Below are 19764 nucleotides of genomic sequence, written 5' to 3'. Positions count from 1 at the left end.
TGTAGTGAAGACCAATGAGGAGAAGCTACGTGAATTCTTTGCAATGGCTTTATCTTCCTTGAGTGCTCCTTTAGCACCTTCATTGTCCAGTTGCCCCACTGACTGTTTGGCAGGTTTTCTGCTTCTGATGTGCTTACATTTTTGGCTGTTAGTTTTTGAGTCCTTTGCTAGTTGCTCTTCATATTCTTTTTTGGCCTGCCTAATTATACTTTTACACGTGACTTGCCAGAGTTTATGCTCCTTTTTATTGTCCTCATTAGGATTTGAATTCCAGTTTTTAAAGGATGCCTTTTTGCCTCTATTTCTTGTCCTTTGCTGTTTAGCTATACTGGCACGTTTTTGGTCCCCTTACTATGTTTTTAATTTGGGGTATACATTTAATTTGAGCCTCTACTATGGTGACTATGAAATTGATAGAATTATCAATACTAATGCAAAGACAGATGCGTTCAATCAATATTCCTGTTCTGTGTGGGGGCGGGAAATAGATGTACAGTAGAACCTCAGAATTACGAACACCTCAGGAATGGAGGTTCTTTGTAACTCTGAAATGTTCGTAATTCTGAATCAAACAATTCTTTCAGAAGTTTACAACTGAACAATGACTTAATACAGCTTTGAATCTTTACAATGCAGAAGAACAATGCTGCTTTCCCTTTATTTATTAGTAGTTTCTCTTTAACACAGTACTGTACTGTATTTGCTCTTTATTTTTATTTTTTTGTTCTCTGCTGCTGCCTGATTGCATACTTTGGTTTCAAATGAGTTGTTTGGTTGACCGGTCAGTTCGTAACTCTAGTGTTTATAACTCTGAGGTTCTACTGTAGTATATATGGTACATATAGTTATATGATAACACTCTACTAAAGTTAGACATTTTGAAATCAGCAGCTCTGGATAACTTGCATCCAAGAGTTTTAAAAGAGATGGCTCAGGAGCTCGCTGGACTGTTAATGTCGATTTTTAATAAGTCTTGGAACAACAAGGACTTTTCAGAAGACTAGAAAAAAAAGCAAATGTTGTGATAATATTTAAAAAGGGTAAGTGGGATGACCCGGGTAATCATAGGTCTGTCGGTCTAACATCGACACTGGGCAAGATAACGGAACAGCTGATAGAGGAATACTGTAGTCAATGACAATCAAGATGGGTTCATGGAAAATAGATCCTGTCAAACTAATTTGATATCTTTTTCTGATGAGATTGCAAGTTTGATTTATAAAGGTAATAGTGTTGATTAAACATACTTAGACTTCTGTAAAGCATTTGAATTGGTACTGGAGAACATTTTGATTTATTTTATAGTTTTCTAGTTTTTTAACATGGCACACATTAAACGGTTTAAAATCTGGCGGTTAGGTCTCAAAATGTAATCAAATGAGGAATCATCATCAAGCAAGTGTGATTCCAATGCGATCCTGCAGGGATCAGGTCTTGTTCTATGCTATTTAACATTTTCATCAATGACCTGGAAGAAAACATAAAATCACCACTGATAAAGTTTGCAGATGACCCAAAAATTGGGGAAGTGGTAAATAATTAAGAGGACAGGCCAGGGCCGCCCAGAGGATTCAGGTCCCGGGGCGGAAGGACCCCCCGCCGCGGGTCTTCAGGGCACTTCAGCGGCGGGTCCCGGAGCGGAAGGACCCCCCCGCCTCCGAATTGCCGCTGAAGACTCGGAGCGGAAGAAGGACCCCACTCCAGGGGCCCCGAAAAACTCTCGTGGGGGTCCCTGTGGGGCCCGGGGCAAATTGCCCCACTTTCCCCCCCCGGGCAGCCCTGGGACAGGCCACTGATTCAGAGCTATCTGGATTGCTTGGTAAGCAATGGTTGACTCTATTCTGGGGAGCAATGACTCTGAAAAAGATTTGGGGATCATGGTAGATAATCAGCTGAACATGAGCTCCAGTGAGATGCTGTAGCCCAAAGAGCTAATGCAGGACTTACAGGGGAATCTCGAGTAGGAATAGAGATTTTATGTCTGTATTTGGCAGTGGTGAAACCACTGCTGGAATACTGCATCCAGTTCTGGTGGATGATGTTGATAAATTTGAGAGGGTTCATAGAAGAGCCACGAGAATGATTAAAATATTAGAAAACATTACTTATAGTGAGAGATTCCAGGAGCTAAATCTATTTAGCTTACCAAAGAGAAGATTTGACTTCAACAGTGTCTAAGTATCTACATGAGGAACAAATATTTGATAACGGACTTTTCAATCTAGCGGAGAAAGGTATAACAATATCCAGTGGCTTGAAACTGAAGCTAGACAAATTCAGACTGGAAATAAGGCATAAATTTGCAACAGTGAGAGTAACTAATCATTGGAAAAATTTACCAAGAGTTGTGGTGGATTCTCCACCACTCACAATTTTAAAATCAAGATTGGATGTTTTTCTGAAAGATCTGCTGTAGGAATTATTTGAAAGAAGTTCTATGGCATGTCTTATACAGCAGGGGTACTCAACCTTTTTCTTTCTGAGGCCCGCTCCCTCCCAACATGCAATAAAAACTCCACGGCCCACCGGTTTCACAACAACTGCTTTTCTGCATACAAAAGCCAGAGCCAGTGTTAGGGGATAGTAAACAGGGCAGTTGCCTGGGGCCCTATGCCATGGGGCCCCCACAAAGCTACATTGCTCAGGTTTCAGCCCCGGATGGGGGGCTCAGGGTCCCAGGCTTCAGCCCCAGGCGGTGGAGCGTCAGCTTTCTGCCCTGCACCCCAACGAGTCTAATGCTGGTCCTGCTCGTGGTCCCCTAGGCGACCATGGACCCCTGGTTGAGAACCAATGTTATACGGGAGATCAGATTCGATGATCACAATGGCCCTTCTGGCCTTGGAAGCTACGAAGCAAACTGAAGAAAGTATCTGTGAGATGAGGTTTTTTGAAGTCTTTACATTTTCTTGTTCCTATGTAAGAAACTGTAAAAACTCCAAATGTAATCTTATTCTACTGTTGTCAACTAGTTCCGTGGTGTTGTTTAAGTATTAACCACAGTACAGCCAAGCTTCCTAAAGTGTATATCTGTACCATCCTGTGGGATTGCTAGGCCCTAAATGAGTCAATTTGCCAGCGTCCATGCATGTATTATAAAAATCTGCATGGATTCCAGCAGTTTCCAAGACCTGGCCAGGCAGTGCAGACACATTGAAAGACAGTGACCCTCTCATACTCAAAGAAAATGCCCTAAACAAAGGATATTCTCAAACATTGTTAGCTACGTATCAATAATTTAAAGAAAATTTTTTAGCAGAAAAGTCATTCAAAAAGCCTGAAAACTAGGAAATTCAAAATAAAGATTAAGATTAAAAGTTTAATACCCCTAAGGAAGGAGGATAAAAATAAATTATTTAAAAAAATACAATAATGTTGTTATATTTTTTTAAATTTAAATTAAATACAGGGTTGGGTTTTTTTTAAATAAACCTATTTAAAAATACATTTGAAATTGACAATCTATGTTAAGGCATAAACTTATTACAATCATTTAAATTAAATAAAAAATAATATTAAGCAGCAACTATTTTAAAGAAAGTCAAGACACTGGCTAACCATCTGGACTCAAGAGTTTGCTGAAATGCTAAACCAGTTTTTGACAGCAGTAGCCTCTGGTGCAGGTACAAAAAGAATATTTCTTCATTTCAGTTTATTCAACTAGTTCAGTTCAATGACTAGTTCATTCAAAGTTAATAAATTAAATGGGAGTTGAAAAGGCATGACAGCTTGTTTTTCTCTTCAAATCTATGAATAAAAACTAGGCAAGAGAGGATGAGATCTACTAGTCCTAAAATCTCTAATTACATGGTGACCAGAACCAATCAGTTCAATGCCTTAACTACAGATAACACTTCCTTTGTTTAATATATTAGTTACTTTTAAATACAAAATATGTTTTGATAAACTTTGATAAAAATAATTTCTTATGAATTCAGTACTTGCTAGTTTTATTTAACAAAATAGTTTAAAAAGCTGTTTCAATTTAATGCACTTTAATTTAATTTGAATTTCCATCCTAATAGAGGTTGACACAAATAAAAAATGAATCATTATCTTGTAAAAAATAAATGTATCATTCACCAATTTCTAACAATCAAAAATATAAAAATTAAAAATCTGAATAAATGTAAATGTAAAGCTATATAATTGCTTAAATGTAAATAGCCATACCATATCCTCCTGGTTAGCAAAAAGCATCACCAAATTTAGTTTCAGAGCAGCAGCCGTGTTAGTCTGTATCTGCAAAAAGAACAGGAGTACTTGTGGCACCTTAGAGACTAACACATTTATTAGAGCATAAGCTTTCATGGGCTACAGCTTATGCTCAAATAAATTTGTTAGTCTCTAATGTCCCACAAGTACTCCTGTTCTTTTTACCAAATTTAGTGTAAAGGGAAAAATCAACTTTTCTTCAGGAAAATAACTAAAAAGTACAAATGGAAAAGACAATTAAAATTGATGATTTACATCAAGGTTTCCTGCTTGGTGATTTAAATTGTTATTACAGTTGGTCATTTAAATTGCTCTGTTCCTAAGTAAGCTCTTTGGGGCACGGACTGTTTTTTCTTCGGTTTGTACAGCACCTAGCACAACAGGCTCCTGGTCCATGACTAGGGCTCCTAAGCACTACGGGAATACAAATAATAAATAGCAATAAGTAAAATAGGCTCAAAGCCTAAGTCTCACTGACTTTAGGAAGCAGCATCCACCCACTATGCATGTACCACTCACACCAGGTGTGACCAACCTGAGCCTGAGAAGGAGCCAAAATTTACCAATGTACCTTGCCAAAGAGCCACAGTAATACGTCAGCAGCCCCCCCATCAGCTCCCTGCCCCCTCGCTACCAGCACCTCCCACCCACCAGCAGCCCCGCAGATCAGCACCTCCCCCTCTCTCCCCACACCTCCTGATCACTGTTTCGTGGTGTGCAGGAGGCAGGGGAGGAGCGAGGGCACGGCAGGCTCAGGGGAAGGGGCATCAAGGGGTGGAGTGGGGGCAGGGCCTGTGACAGAGCCAGGGGTTGAGCAGTGAGCACTCCCCAGCACATTGGACAGTTGGTGCCTGTAGCTCTAGCCCCAGACTCAGTGCCTGTACGAGGAGCCGCATATTAACTTCTAAAGAGCCACACGTCGGCCACCCCTGACGTACACACTCATAGAATGTTTCTCAGTTTGCCTTCCCTTAATGAGAAAATAGTTTACAACCAAAGACAGGTACAGTCCATGCCACTGCCCCATTACAGGACCTTTACAACAAGCAAAGGATATTTTACAACTATATTAGCAACTTACTATCTATAAGCTGCTTGGATTGCTTTTGGACGCAGACTGTAGGGCGTGTGTGTGTTTGTGCCTCCCCTTCTATGCCCATCTAGCTCTGTGTGTGTCTGTATGGGGGCGGGGAGGGTTTCCATGGCCTTCTTGAAATGTATAGATAGAAAATGTTACTAGATATCCCAGTTGCAGTCTACATCACCAAGACCCCCACAGGGCTCAAGATGTCAATGAGATGCAATATCATCACATAAGTTCCCTGACCTTATGCTAGAGGCTACACAGGATGGATAGGGATAAAAGCACTGAATACAGGTGGGGACTCCCTTCGCTCTGTGCTTCATACTTTCCAGTGCTCATGGATATTTACAAAGGACACCATCAGTTTAATCACTTGTCTGAATTTTTATTTTCTTTCTACTATTGTTACAAACACTCAATTAACAGAAAGAGAAGATTATTTTTCTTCGCTTTATTTTTTGGAGTTTGTTTACTTTGTACATTGACAAGGCTAAGCATCTAGTCCATCTGTCAGGTCCCCCTGGAGCATGTGGGGGTGTCTCAAGTAGGACAAGGAACAAGAAATACGTTTAAAATCCCAGCCACCACGACAGTAAGGCGGCCAAGGACAGGGTGAGGGCCTCGGGTAGGAACCACACGCGACTGTCCACTAAGGTGATGTTTGAGTCATAGGCGCAGCACCCCCTGGCTTGAAGTGGTTTCCATTATAGACAGGGTTTACAGTTTAGTTCAATGGCTCTCAGCATTCCCATTATAAAAATGACTCCAGCAGCTCTGGTTTGAGTGACACTTGGCAATAAGCAGCAAACCCATGAGCCCTGCTGTCTTTTGTAGTTAGAGCAGTAGAGACGTGGCTACAGCAACAGGTTCACGGAGAGCTTTCCCGTGGGCCCCATCCACTCCTTTGCAGCTATGCTGGGACCGGTTAGGCACAACAGCAGGACCCACGCTGTTATGTCTGTGAGTAAGGGGGAAGGAAGGGGTCCCCTCAGGAACATGCAGCTGTGGGGAGGGGGAAGGTCTTTGCTACCCTACTCACCTCTGTGTAAGAGAGAGGGGGAAGGAGAGAGCCATGTGGGCCACGCAGCTCTGTGTGTGGGGAGGGTGAGAAGACAGGGGGTCCCCTCTCGCTGCTCTCGGGGGAGGAGGGAAGAGGGAGAGTCCCCCCCCACCCATGGAGTTGGGGGAAGGGGTCCGGCCCATAGCGGGGTGGGGAGAGAAGAAATCCGCCCTGGCCCAGGCAGCTCTGGGAGGGGAAAGGAGAGACAGGGGGTCCCGCCCCCGGCCAGCTGGGGGGGGGGAAACAGGACAGACAGGGCGCCCCAGGGCCCTTGCAGCTCGGGGGGGGGTGGGGGGAAGGACAGACAGGGTCCCCCAGCCCGTGCAGCTCGGGGGGGGGGGGAGGACAGACAGGGCCCCCCCAGCCCGTGCAGCTCGGGGGGGGGAGGACAGACAGGGCCCCCCCAGCCCGTGCAGCTCGGGGGGGCGGGGGAGGACAGACAGGGCCCCCCCCGGCCCGTGCAGCTCGGGGGGGGGGGGAGGACAGACAGGGCCCCCCCCGGCCCGTGCAGCTCGGGGGGGGGGGAGGACAGACAGGGCCCCCCCAGCCCGTGCAGCTCGGGGGGGGGGGGAGGACAGACAGGGCCCCCCCCGGCCCGTGCAGCTCGGGGGGGGGAGGACAGACAGGGCCCCCCCGGCCCGTGCAGCTCGGGGGGGGGGGGGGAAGGACAGACAGGGCCCCCCCGGCCCGTGCAGCTCGGGGGGTTGATGTCCTCGCGTTCCCGGGCTGCCCCGCTCCAACCGCCCCGCTCGCGCACGAGAACTCACCCGCGAGCGAGGCCGCCCCGACGCGCGGGGCGGGGGGCACCAGGGAGCAGGAAGGGACGCAGCAGGCTCCAGCCGCGGCTGCTGCTCTCCTATTGGCCCAGCGGCGCCCACCGCTCCTCCCGTCATGCCCCGCGCGGCCGTCGGCGAACCCGCGCCGCGCGCTGACGTGCCGGCCCTTCGCCGCCGGATGTGCGAGCCTCGGTTACCACAGCAACGCAGGCGCGCGGGCCGGCCCGGGCCCCAGCCCCCGCCGCTGGCTCCCTCGGCAGCTGAGCAGCAGTGGGCGCCGCCCGGGTGCTCTGCTCGGGGCCCCCCTCTCAACCGCCCCTCCCGCGCCTGTGCTTCGGGAGGGGCCCCCGGTTCAGTTGGCTCCCGGGTTCAGGGGCCCCCCTGCAAGGCTGGGGGAGGGGCCCTTGGCCACGGGCAGGCTTGTGCCCGCCTGCCTGCAGGGTTGCCCGGCCCGTCCCACCAGCCTCTTACAAAGCTGGGCTCAAACGGGGGGAGGGCGGGGGTTGAGTTTTACACTTCGATTTCAGCTGCCCCGTATCTAGTGTAAATGGCTCAGGAACGGTACCAGCCTGAATATTACTGGGCGGGGGGGGGGATTGTCCCACTGTGCACACGCAGAATTCATGCCCCAGCAGCTTTCTTTGCTTCCCCACAGACAAGTACAGGGAAGCCACAAAAGCGGTCATGTCCCCATCCCCAGCAGTGCAGGGGCATCGTTTCGGGGGCCCAGAGCAGCCAGCAGAGAGGTAAAGCACCATGGGGAGGGGGCTGGGGATGTTCCTGGGTGTAGTTGGAAGAGCAGGGGAGCATTGCCCCCCCAATAGAGGCATATGGAGTCACATGCCACCCCCCCATTTCTGTGAGCAGAGATGCAGGGGTTGCGGAGGGTGGCGAGGATGCCATTCTGGCTCACTGATTGCAGCTGGATACCACCCCCTGGGTCCTCATGCTGGTTGTTATCCCCTGGTGTGTGTGCTAGGTACCCTGCATGGAATCCATCCTATTTTCTGTACAATGGGGAATGGCGAGTGCCTGCGGAGGGGAAGGGGGAGGAGGCAGGGGGGTAGGAGGAGTGAGGGGAAGGGGATGGGGAGGTTGCAGTGGGGAAGGGGGACGCGGGAGCTCGGCATGTGGCATCCCCTTGGTGGCAGCAGCAGCTGGGACTCAACCATTACGCAGGCCCATCACATCCCCACCCCACTGAGCCTCAACTAGCTGCAGCCGGACCCCCCTGCTGAGCTCCTTCCCCCCACACCCAGACCCCCCTCTGCTGAGGCCCAACCACCTTCACTTGGACCCTCCTACAGAGTCCCCTCTAAACCCGGACCTCCCAGTGAGCCACTGTGCATCCAGATTGCCCCCCACAGAACCCTCTCACCCCACACCTGGATCCCCCCCCCCAAACTAAGTTCCTCCACACATGGATGCGGCTGGGCTAAGCCTGCCTGCCCACACCTGATGCGACTGGTGTGGAGGGGCAGGGACCAGGGGTGTTTCTGGAGCAAGCCTGACTTTTGCACTGTGTCAGGGTTGGGTGCAATCTCACCACCAAGTCCCTGTCCTTGGGGTAGGGGAGCTGCAGGGTGATCTGTCACCTCTGTGCAGCCAGTAGCCTGTGCTCCCCCACTGCCATGTTGGAGCCTCTGCATTTAATAATTAATAAAACTTTCAGAATTTTAAGATGTGCAGAATTTTAAATTTTTTGGTGCAGAATCCCTCAGGAGAAACTATGGGAGACATTACATTGTGGAAGTTCCTTGAGTCACACTCAGTATTAAACTAGAGCACACAGACTAAGGAGGATGAAGGTTGATCCTGTGGGTGCGGCTCATACTTTCTCTTAACTATTGTAATTAGAATTAATTATCACAATTTTTTCACACTTTTCTGCTGCAGAAGTGAAGAGGAACTGGTATACCAGGAAGCACAGATGCATGAAAGGATGCTGCTCTTTGTTTATTCTATGAGAGGCCTTTACCAGATAAACCAAAATGGAAATGAGACACATCATGTTATTAGGCTGACACACTCCTCCCCCAGAACAACATGGTACTGTATTGTTCCTTTGGGTTAAGTTTTGCTTTGCCCAATGCTATGAAACATTTTCCTGTATCTTATACTGTGTCTGGTGGGTAACTAACTTACTGCTGTAGGTGTATGCTGGCTGATTTTGACATTACATTTCAAATCAGAATTTTTAACTTTTATTGATCCCTAATTAAAAAAAATCCAACCCACGCTATCCATACATTTTAAAAATTGAAATTTCATCTCATATAACTGATGCTTGGAATTACAAACAAGTCTGATTTCTCAAAAAAGGTAAATGAACAGGATTACAGAAAGAAATTGTTGGGGTTACTATGCCTGCCTGAGCCAGAGTTCTTCCATGTTTAAATTCTGTCCTTCCATGTTTAACTCTAATCGACCTTAACAACCAAGGACAGGAATTGGAATGTGTAAATAGCCAGTTAGCAATTACGACCTTGCTCATACCAGGTACCAAACGATAATGATGAGGTTTGCATGTTTCTAGCTGGGGAAGGGGTAATAAACTAAGGGTAAACAGGACCAAATAACTGTTTAGGGAGAAGTTACTAACAAGCTAGATTTATAGCCCTAGAATGATTTAGTTGCTTTAATGTATAAACATGCCTTCGGTACAGAGGGGAGGGGGAGTAGAGGGTGGGTGGGAGAGAGGGGGGGCTTAGTTGTAAAATGTATAAAGAAGAGAGAAACTGTTTTTGCTGGTGTGCTCGATTTGAGACTTGCCTGTCTCCTTGCACCACTTTGAGATCCCAAATAAACTTTGATTGTTTCTCCACCCCGGTATGTTTATTGGCGTAAAGCACTCCGGGCACCGAACCCCACTGTTGCTGTCCTCGGGCCCCTGTGCCGGCAACAAAATCAATAAACTATATGTATTGTAAGTACTGTTATGCAGCATTTTATTATAAAAAAAACACACCACTGTGCAAGTACAAAGTGCATAATGGCAATTTAAAAAGTATTATTTATCACATTTTTCCATATATATAATTTTTCAAAATTCAATAGCAATATAGTGAACTCCATACAGTACATCTTACATCAGATATACCGCACAGTATTATCAGATCAAACCAGATCTAACGTTAGTAGACGCAGAATGCTGAGCTGACATAATATGTATTAACAGCAAGATAACACTTATTAATATTGTGGCACTGAACCATCTGCAAGATCCCCCATATTCCACATTCTTTCATGCCTACTACCATCCTTAAAAAAAAAAAAAAAAGAGCCACTGTAAAAACTTAGCACCTGCATAATAAACTCAATGCCAACTGATGAGAATAAGGTTATGAAGATGTTCACGGAGAAAGTAAATGCACAACAATAAGCAGCTGAGATGGTCTGGAAAGAACTTCACAGAAGTTGCCCAAATTTTCCATTTAGATGGTAATAAATGGAATCTACTAATACAGCATTTCTCAAACTGGGGTCCACGGACCCCTGGGGATCCCTGAGGGTACTCCAGGGGGTCTGCAGGCCCCGCTGATCAACTCCTCCCCCTCCAGAGGTACAGCGAGGCTAAGACTGGCTCCATGCCGCTCCCGGATGTGGCTGGCATATCCCAGCAGCCCCTGGGGAGGGAGGGGGGCAAGGGGACGGTCTCCGCGTGCTGCCCCTGCCCCGAGTGCCAACTCTGCAGCTCCCATTGGCCAGGAACTGCAGCCAACGGGAGCTATAGGGTGGCACCTGTGGGCACAGGCAGCATGCAGAGACCCCTGTGCCCCCACCCACCGCCGCCTAAGTGACACTGCCAGAGTAATGGGCTGGTCACCCGTTCCGTGACCCCTGCCCCAGCCCATACCCCCCACCCAACTCCCTGACAGCCTGCACCCCACGTCCCTACCCCAGCCTGGTGAACATGAGTGAGGGTGGGGGAGAGCGAGCGATGGAGGGGGGGTGTGTGGAATGAGCGGGAGGCAGAAAGAGGTGGGGCAAGGGTGAGGCCTTGGGGGAAGGAGTGGAGTCAGGACAGGGCCTGGGGCTGAGTGGAGAGGGTTGGGAGGTCCGCAGAATTTTAAATTAAAATGGGGGTCCTCGGATTGCTGAAGTTTGAGAACCGCTGTACTAATATATAATAAACTGACAGTAAAAATCTTGGAAAGTTTGATCCTAATAGTGAAAACAGCAAACAGCCTCTATAAACAATATTAATATGACCTAATTCAACCCTTGGGTCCGTTCTTTAGGTACTTGAATTCAAGAGCTTGCTGCGGCTGCTCCCCTCACACTGACAAGTTGTTCCAGCCCAAGCTCAGTAACGGTTCCAACGGTGAACAAGTGAACATGTCCTTCAGAATGCTAGTTGTCCTGGAAACTAAAAATAGAGATGCTCTCTCTGAGCTTCTTTAAAAGAGAAAGTTGTTGATATTTCCAAGTTCAACCAAAAAGACCTTTTTTCGCTCCCACTTTGGATTTCTTGCCAGTAGTAATGGAAGCATCTGTTCCCTTTGAAGTTCCAAACCATTCTGGTAACTTCCTCTTTGCAGGCTGAGTCTGGAAGGAGATAAGTAGAACATATAATTAAGGCTGCGAGTCTGCCATGGAAGTCACGGATTCCGTGACTTTTCGTGACCTCTGCAGCGGCTGGTGCTGGCTCAGGGGCTGCCCGAGCCAGGCAGTCCCTGGGCCAGCAGCAGCAGTTTGGGTGTGGAGAGGGGGCTCAGGGGTTGGGGAGTGCAGGGGGGCGCTTACCTCAGGGTGGGGGGCTCCCCAGCTCCCACTGGCATGGCCACCCTGCAGCTCCTGGCCCCACGCCCACCGCTCCCATTGGCTGTGGTTCCTGGCCAATGGGGGCTGTGGCAGCCGGCACTTGCGGCAGCCGGCACTTGCAGCAGGAGCAGCAGAACCCCCTGCCCTGGCCCCTGCATCTGCCACCTAGGAGCTGCAGGTACACGGAGCCAGGTAGGAAGCTCCTGCCAGCCCCGCCAATCCTCCCCACTGCCCAGCAGGGGTCCGGGGCTGCAGCTGCAGCCCCCCTGCAGCACTAGCAGGGGTTCCCGGCCACCACCACCCGCAGACCACACCCCCTCCCCCAGGGCAACTGCGCCCCCCGCGGACCACACCCCCTCCCCCAGAGCACCCACAGCTCCCCCTCCCAAGTTTTAGTTACAGGTATTTTTAGTAAAAGTCATGGACAGGTCACGGGCCCGTGAATTTTGGTTTACGGTCTGTGACCTGTCCATGACTGTTACTAAAAATACCCGTGACTAAAACATAGCCTTACATATAATCCACAATGTTACAGTAATAATATGGACTATTCCACACCCCAACTGAACAATAAAAATCATGCTCGTCTGGAGAAATGCAAATAGATGTTACCTTACTCTAAGGTTCAAAACACTCTTTATGAGGAAAAGGGGCATGTTTTGAAAACGACTCCAGTGAACATGAAGTACAGTCCACCACCAGAGTAACGGCAGGACCCAGGACTCGGAATGGACTGGCACATGCCGGTATAGCAAACCAGCACCTCACTGAAGCCGTTAGGCTGTTCTTCAGAATCTCAAAAAAGCGGCGCCGGGGGGGGGGGGGGGGCAGTGTCTAGCTGTTATGATTGCAAAGAAAACTCAAAAATATGAATTAGTGGAACTGATGCAGCAACAGCTATGAGAGTTATGAGAAAGCCTGGAACAAAGCCCGACTCAGCTCAGTGAGGGGATAAGGCAGAGGTCCAGGGATGATGATTTAAATGCTGACATTCAGTATTTCTCTTTTGTCATGACATGTGACAAAGGGGAGGGAGGGTTACAGATCTGTGCCATTTACTGTGAGTGACAGCTCCTTTTGGTGTCACGGGAGACCACCACGTACATTTCCCCCCTCAAACCCATGGAGGCCGGCAGAGTCATAAGAATGTATATGCCCCACCAAAGAGTAGCCAAGCCCAAGAGGGGGGTCAAAAGCTGCACAAACAACAGTGAGCACATCTCATTTTGGTGATTCACGGGCAGGCCTTATTTTGTGGGCAGAGTTAGGATGAGTGCTGCCACCCCATCCCCCGCTCCCACTCCCCACCAGTTTGACCCTGTCCAATAAGAACAAGGAGAAGCTGGGTCATTTTTGGTTGTAGAGGTGTATCAGCTTGAGAAGGAAACAATGGCTTTTGCAGGTTAGGAATGACCAAAGTAATCAGAACGTGAGGTAAACCAGGCTTGGTGCCTGGATGCAGCATGCAGGGGCCTGGCTCTTGACTGGTATGATCACACCAGTGCTCCTCATCATGCACTGGCTGCTAATACAATCCTGGGTACATTTCAGGGTCTCTCTCTTTTTCAAAGCCCTGAAATAGCTACAGCCCAATTATTACAGGGACCACTTCTCTCTGTCTCCCATCTATCCTGCTATGGCAAAGTGGGAGAGCCCAGGTTTCATCATGTGAAAGCTGGACATTTAAGCAAACATTCCACCATTATGGCATAAAATTTCCACAAGTCAGGCAGAGTCACCTTCAGATTGTAAGGGGGAGGCTCTCCCTCACCCAACATGGGATGGGCAGAGCCCTCTTCCCAAATTCCCCTCCCCCAAACAGCCCGGGCAAGGACTTCCTTTCCTTCCAACCCTCCCTTCCACAAGCAACTTAGGCAGGGACTCCCCTACCCCATCCAGAGTGCCCGGACAGGAAATCCTCTCCTCAAGAAGCTCACCCAGAGACCCTCTCCCTCCACAACCTTCTCAGCACCCCACAGGAAGCTGGACAAGAACCCAACACCCAACTTCCCACAGGCCCAAGGAAGGATGCATCCTCTCAGCCCCATACTAGTCAGGGCAGGGGCCCACTACTCAATTCTACCCCAGTGCCCCACAGAGACCTAGGCAGTGACCTTCTCCACAAACCATCCTCACCTGGCTCTCAGCTTACTGAACGCCAACCCCAGCAACTCTCCAGGGAGAGCGAGCTGGGACTCTAGCCACCCTTTGTGGGATTTTGAAGCCTTCTCCCAAACATGTAGGATAGGAATAGGCAAGATGGGCCCTTCTCCACCCCCTGCCAGGCACAGTGCTTCAACACCTAAATTACTCTGCACGTCCAAAGCGCTGTACAAACCTCGCTGACCATCAGCTAGTCAGACTATATCCCCATTTACCGATGGAGAAACAGAATTAAAGCAATGTACCCTAGGCTACCCCACCACTAGCTAACACCAATGTCCAGGTGTTAAACTGTGTCTACAGTAGGTGCCACGTAGCATTTGCAGGCACATCAGCGAATGTGAGTTACCCAATTTTAAAAAGTAAGTTTTTCCTAGTGGGAACAGACTCGCTGGAGGAATGTGGATAAGAAGAGAGGAGCTCTTCACTCTTAACCCTGTATTCACTCCTCTAGACCAGTGTTTCTCAACCTTTTTGACACCAGGGACCAGCTTGCTGGCTTACTAAACTGCGTCAGGGAGCTCTCAGGGACCAGCACCCGTCTACGGAACAGTCGTTGAGAAATACTGCTCCAGATCACACTCCTTCTCAAGGTGCTGACGCTGTACCATGAAGATGGGCACAGTATAAGAACAAGAGAGAGAGATTAGGCAAGATGGGGTGAGACACTGCAGAACTCTAAGTGTGGCTTGGAGAAGGACAGAAAGACTCCAGTGTGAGTGGGATTGGATAAAACCAAGAAAATACACTCACCGTAGTTGTTAACTCTGGATTCTAAAGAACCTCATCCAAGCCCTTATTTTGGGCAGCGAGTGGGAACTGTGATCCAAACTCGACTGCTAAGTGATTCAATGTTTGATCCAGATCGGGTTGGGCTGTCTTCCTGCTTGCAAAGTAAGATGATTTCTGATTGGCAGGATTAACAGCTATTCCTTTGCTGATGAGAACAGGCTGGAACTGAAACAGCCATGCTCAAAACAGCACCACTAGCATGTTATTAGAGGCACCACAATGCCTCTTTTAGGAGAGGACAAAAAGAAAAGGATGATACACATGAAGAAAAGCAAAAGGGGGGAGGGATAGCTCAGTGGTTTGAGCATTGGCCTGCTAAACCCAGGGTTGTGAGTTCAATCCTTGAGGGGGCCACTTGGGGATCTGGGGCAAAATCAGTACTTGGTCCTGCGAGTGAAGGCAGGGGGCTGGACTCGATGACCTTTCAAGGTCCCTTCCAGTTCTAGGAGATGGGATATCTCCATTAATTTCAATTTCAAAAAGGCCTTAGGTGGATTGGGATCTGCATGCTTCCCTATCAAGCTACGAGCCAAGACTGGAAACCCAGTACGCTCCCTGCTTTATAAGATCAGGGTCTTATAAGATCTTTTATGAGATGCTAGATTGTGGCAGAGTATTACTGTATATAAATTGATGGAGTCTGGCATCTTTAGGGCAGAGAGGGAGACTCCTGATGGTTAAAAATAAAGCAGGACTAAGACGTTCTGCTAACCAAAGATGCCACAATGCACCAACACTTCCCTATTTACATTTACATTTCTATGGAGGTTAACACTGAGTATTGTAAGAAGTTCTGTACAAACAAGACACTAGCATGGCTAGTGAAGGGGGGATGGGCGGATGAGCCTCCTACTCAGTGAAATCGGTCCCACTGAAGTGACTGGACTTTCACTAAATTCTGCTTTCACAATAATTGTAAATAATCAGTGGCTGATAATACTTGGTGCACTATTTTTAGACTGTAAACTCTTTGGGGCAGGAACTATTATATATCTGTACAGCACCTAGCACAATTGGACCCAACCTGTCTGAAGCCTTTAGGTCCTACCACAGTATAAAAGAAACAACATTAATTACTATAGATCAGAGTTTAAACAGCATATTCTTACAAAAAGGATAGGGTACTTTCATGTATATAGAAACTGAATTAAGATATGCAACCAATATTTCTAAATGGTGAGAAGGTACTAAAGATAGTAAGTGATATCTTACAAGTTTGTTTGGTTTGTTAGCTTCACGGTAGATTTTTTTTCTAACATGTAAGAACTTGTATATGGAACTTGCCTTATCTTCTGAACAGGAGCGCCCAGTGCAACACTACAGCAAAAGAGCTAATGCAATCCTTGGATGCATAAACAAGGGGAGCAGTGAGAAGGAGTAGGGAGGAGATTCTGACCTCTGTAAATGGTATTAGTGAGACTGATACTGGATACTTTGTACAATCTTGGTGTTCACATTTTTAAAAGGATGTTGAAAAATTGGAGAAAGTGTAGAAAGGAGCCATAAAAACGATTTGGAGTAAATGGCTTACAGTGAGAGACTTGAAGAGCTTAATGTGTCTAGTTTGAGAGAGCCAAGCTTGATTACAAAGCATAATTACCTCACAGGGGAAAAAAATAGTAAGTTGTATGGGTATGTCTACATAGCAAAGAAAAACCCGCAGCTGGCCCATGCCAGCCGACTCAGCTCACGGGCTCAGGCTGCAGCGCTGTTTCATTGCTGTACAGACTTCTGGGCTCGGGCCCGACTCTAGGACCCTGCAAGGTGTAACTAAGGGTATGTCTACATTACCCGCCAGATCGGGTAATGTAGACATCGGCGGGCAGCAATCGATCCAGCGGGGGTCGATTTATCGCGTCTAGTCTAGACACGATAAATCGACCCCCGAGCGCTCTCCCGTCGACTTCTGTACTCCAGCTCGGCAAGAGGTGCAGGCAGAGTCGACGGGGGAGTGGCAGCAGTCAACTCACCGCGGTGAAGACACCACGGTAAGTCGATCTAAGTACATCGATGTCAGCTACGTTATTCACGTAGCTGAAGTTGTGTCACTTAGATCAATCGCGCCCTCCCCCCCTCCCCGTAGACCAGGCCTACGACCATGGATCAGAGCGCTACCTTTGATTGGGAGTCACTGAACAGTTCCTCTTCATCAGGATCCAGGGGAGGCTGATTCCAGGAGGCTAAACGAAGGGAGGTTTGATGGCTTGGTACATCCCGTTCTGCATTCAAGGGTTGTTTGTCGTCCATCTTGCTGCTCTTTACAAGCTTCTCATTTTAAAAGAATAAAACATGGCCTGTTAAAGCAAACTTTCCACTTACAACATTAAGATTCAAAATCCAAACAATTAATATTGCATACATGGAAAGTTCTTTATTTTGAAAATAAGCTTACGCTATAGTAAGGGAGGATATATAGTGCCTTCTACTTAATTAGACCACTCAGAACATCAGGACACGGAGCACTGTTATTTCAAACACAAGGTGCTGAAACGTGTTGAGAAGCATTAGGCACTGTATCCCACAGCAGTTTTGGAGCCTTTAAATATTTGGTGGTGACTCAAAACTGCTTATTGCTCAGAGGTGTTCTTTCCAGCAAAGGGGTTAGTTAATATATAGAGCTGGACTGAGATGTTTCTATCCACTAAAGTTTTTGTACAGCACCTATCACCCTATTATTTAAGTGCTGGGAAATTTCAGCCCAAAATAAAGTTGTTCAGAAAGATATGAACATCAAAAATAGGGTGTTGGAATAGATAGGGTGTTGGGGATTGGTCCTGCTCTGAGCAGGGGGTTGGACTAGATGACCTCCTGAGGTCCCTTCCAGCCCTGATATTCTATGATTACCCATCTCACTCACTATCAGCAAAACTATCACGTGTTATAATATAAAGACACAGATTTACCCAAGGTGAAGAATCCATATGTGGATGATCTTGTTTTGCTCCTTCCCTGGACACAAACTTGTATGTGTGTGTGGTTGGCTTCACTGAAATCCCCTTTAAAAGCAATAACAAATGTGAGATTGGTACTAGCGGGACACTGGGTTACTAGACCTAGCATCTCTTTCAAAGGCACTGAACTTGGTCCTAGGTCACAAATGAACAGGAGCTCAGTTCTCTCATCTTGTTAAAATACTTCAGTAAATTTATTGTGACTGTTAAAATGCACCAAGCAAATAATTTCCCATCACTGGATCTGCTCTATCAGTTACAAACAGAAGTACATTTATGCAGAAATTGAAGTCTTTAGATCTGGTATGGAAGCAACTTCAGAAAACAACGAAAGCAGGAAGGAAAGCAGTAAACCAGCACGGCTAAGTGGCAAGACTCCAGAGGGTACCAGAGACACTTCTGGAAACAGAGACAGAACCCTGGCAAAACCAGTAAAATGGATTGAGAGCTTATGAGCGTTAAGATGAAATCCCCAGCAAAAGGCTATTAAAGAAACGCTGCAGTAGTTATGGGGTGACAGGCAAAGTACTGTCATGGATCAAAAACTGGCTAAGAGACAAGAAACGAAAAGTAGGAGTAAATGGTGAAGGTTCATCAGCAAAAGGTTAAGAGTGGGAACCTGAAGGTTCCATAGTGGTTCCCATGTTATTTAATATATTTATTATTTAGAAAAGGTGTGAGCAGGAAGGTGGCAAAGTTAACAGATGATACAAAATTATTTACGTTAATGATGACTGGAGCAAAACTCACCTTTTTTCAGCTCAACCTGGAACACGTTCGTGCTTATTTTATCTCTGACAAAAGCCTCCACTTTTACTAGCATAGTTATTCTGCTTTTCAGAGCAACCCAACTCCCCTGCTCGTGTAGTTCTTATGCCACAGTGCCAGCATAGACATACGTACCCATGTAGGTATAAACAGCCCTTCAGCTGCAATCTCACAGTGCTACATTTCCTTCATGAGTTGGAATGTTGGGAATCATTAGGAAAGGGATAGATAAGACAGAAAATATGTTGCCTCCATATAAATTCATGGTAGGTTCACATCTTGAATACTGCATGCAGATCTGGTCTTCCCATCTCAAAAAAGGTATATTGGAATTGGAAAAGGTACAGAAAAGGCCAACAAAAATGATGGGAGGTATGGAACAGCTTCCATATAAAGAGAAATTAATAAAACCTGAACTTTTCAGCTTGGAAAAGAAAGACGACTAAGGGGGGATATGATAGAGGTCTATAAAATCATGATTGGTGTGGAGAAAGTAAATCAGGAAGTGCTATTTACTCCTTCTCATAGCACGAGAACTAGGGATCACCAAATAAAATTAATAGGCAGCAGGTTTAAAACAAACAAAAGGAAGTATTTCTTCATTCAACAGACAGTCAACCCGTGGGACTCTTTGCCAGAGGATGTTGTGAAGGCCAAGACTATAACAGGGTTCAAAAAAATAATTAGATAAGTTCAAGGAGGATCAGTCCATCAATGGCTATTAGCCAGGATGAGCAAGGATGGTGTCCCTAACCTCTGTTTGCCAGAAGCTGGGAATGGGCGACAGGGGATGGATCACTTGATTACCTGTTCTGTTCATTCCCTCTGAAGCACCTGGCATTGGCCACTATCAGAGGACAGGATACTGGGCTAGATGGACCTTTGGTCTGACCCAATATGGCCGTTCTTATGAGTGACCTGTCAAGTACAGCTTTTGAACTCTGCTGCCCAGGGGGCACAGGGTCCAGAAGTCCACCTTGCTCCTAAATGCCTGGCACAGTCTTCAATCTATCTTAGGCATTCATAGGGCTCCATCACCGAGCACTTCACAATCTGTAATGTGTTTACCCTCACAAGACCCTTGTGAGGCAGGGCATTATCCCTACTGTACGATGGGGAACTGAGGCACAGGGAGCCTGAGTGACTTGGCCCAGGTGACACACGAAGTCTGAACAAGGTTTTCATAATTCCACA

The 19764-nt window shown here is 47.3% G+C and overlaps 2 protein-coding genes and 1 long non-coding RNA gene across 3 annotated transcripts in view; 1 reads left to right on the top strand and 2 right to left on the bottom strand.

Annotated features, from left to right (window-relative positions):
* GTF2E2 (general transcription factor IIE subunit 2) overlaps nt 1–7264 on the bottom strand; it is a 53031-nt gene extending 45767 nt beyond the window's left edge. The window contains exon 1 of the mRNA XM_005283973.5: nt 7124–7264. The gene's annotated coding sequence lies outside the window, so the exon portion shown is untranslated. The remainder of the gene's footprint in view (nt 1–7123) is intronic.
* A 6-nt stretch (nt 7265–7270) lies between these two features.
* LOC135983873 (uncharacterized) lies at nt 7271–9372 on the top strand. Its single transcript, XR_010601687.1, has 2 exons — nt 7271–7878; nt 9029–9372. It is a non-coding gene; the product is annotated as an uncharacterized LOC135983873 (long non-coding RNA).
* Nucleotides 9373–10052: 680 nt separating this feature from the next.
* WRN (WRN RecQ like helicase) overlaps nt 10053–19764 on the bottom strand; it is a 100212-nt gene continuing 90500 nt past the window's right edge. Inside the window, 3 exon segments of the mRNA XM_065597447.1 lie at nt 10053–11680; nt 16967–17116; nt 17755–17847. Of these exon segments, the coding sequence (XP_065453519.1) occupies nt 11564–11680; nt 16967–17116; nt 17755–17847 (360 nt within the window). The 3' untranslated portion in view covers nt 10053–11563.

The sequence above is a fragment of the Chrysemys picta genome, chromosome 5, assembly GCF_011386835.1.
Source record: "Chrysemys picta bellii isolate R12L10 chromosome 5, ASM1138683v2, whole genome shotgun sequence".
NCBI classification, from domain to species: Eukaryota; Metazoa; Chordata; order Testudines; family Emydidae; genus Chrysemys; species Chrysemys picta.
The sequence above is the reverse complement of the archived record's forward strand: the minus strand, read 5'-3'. Positions and strand labels throughout refer to the sequence as shown.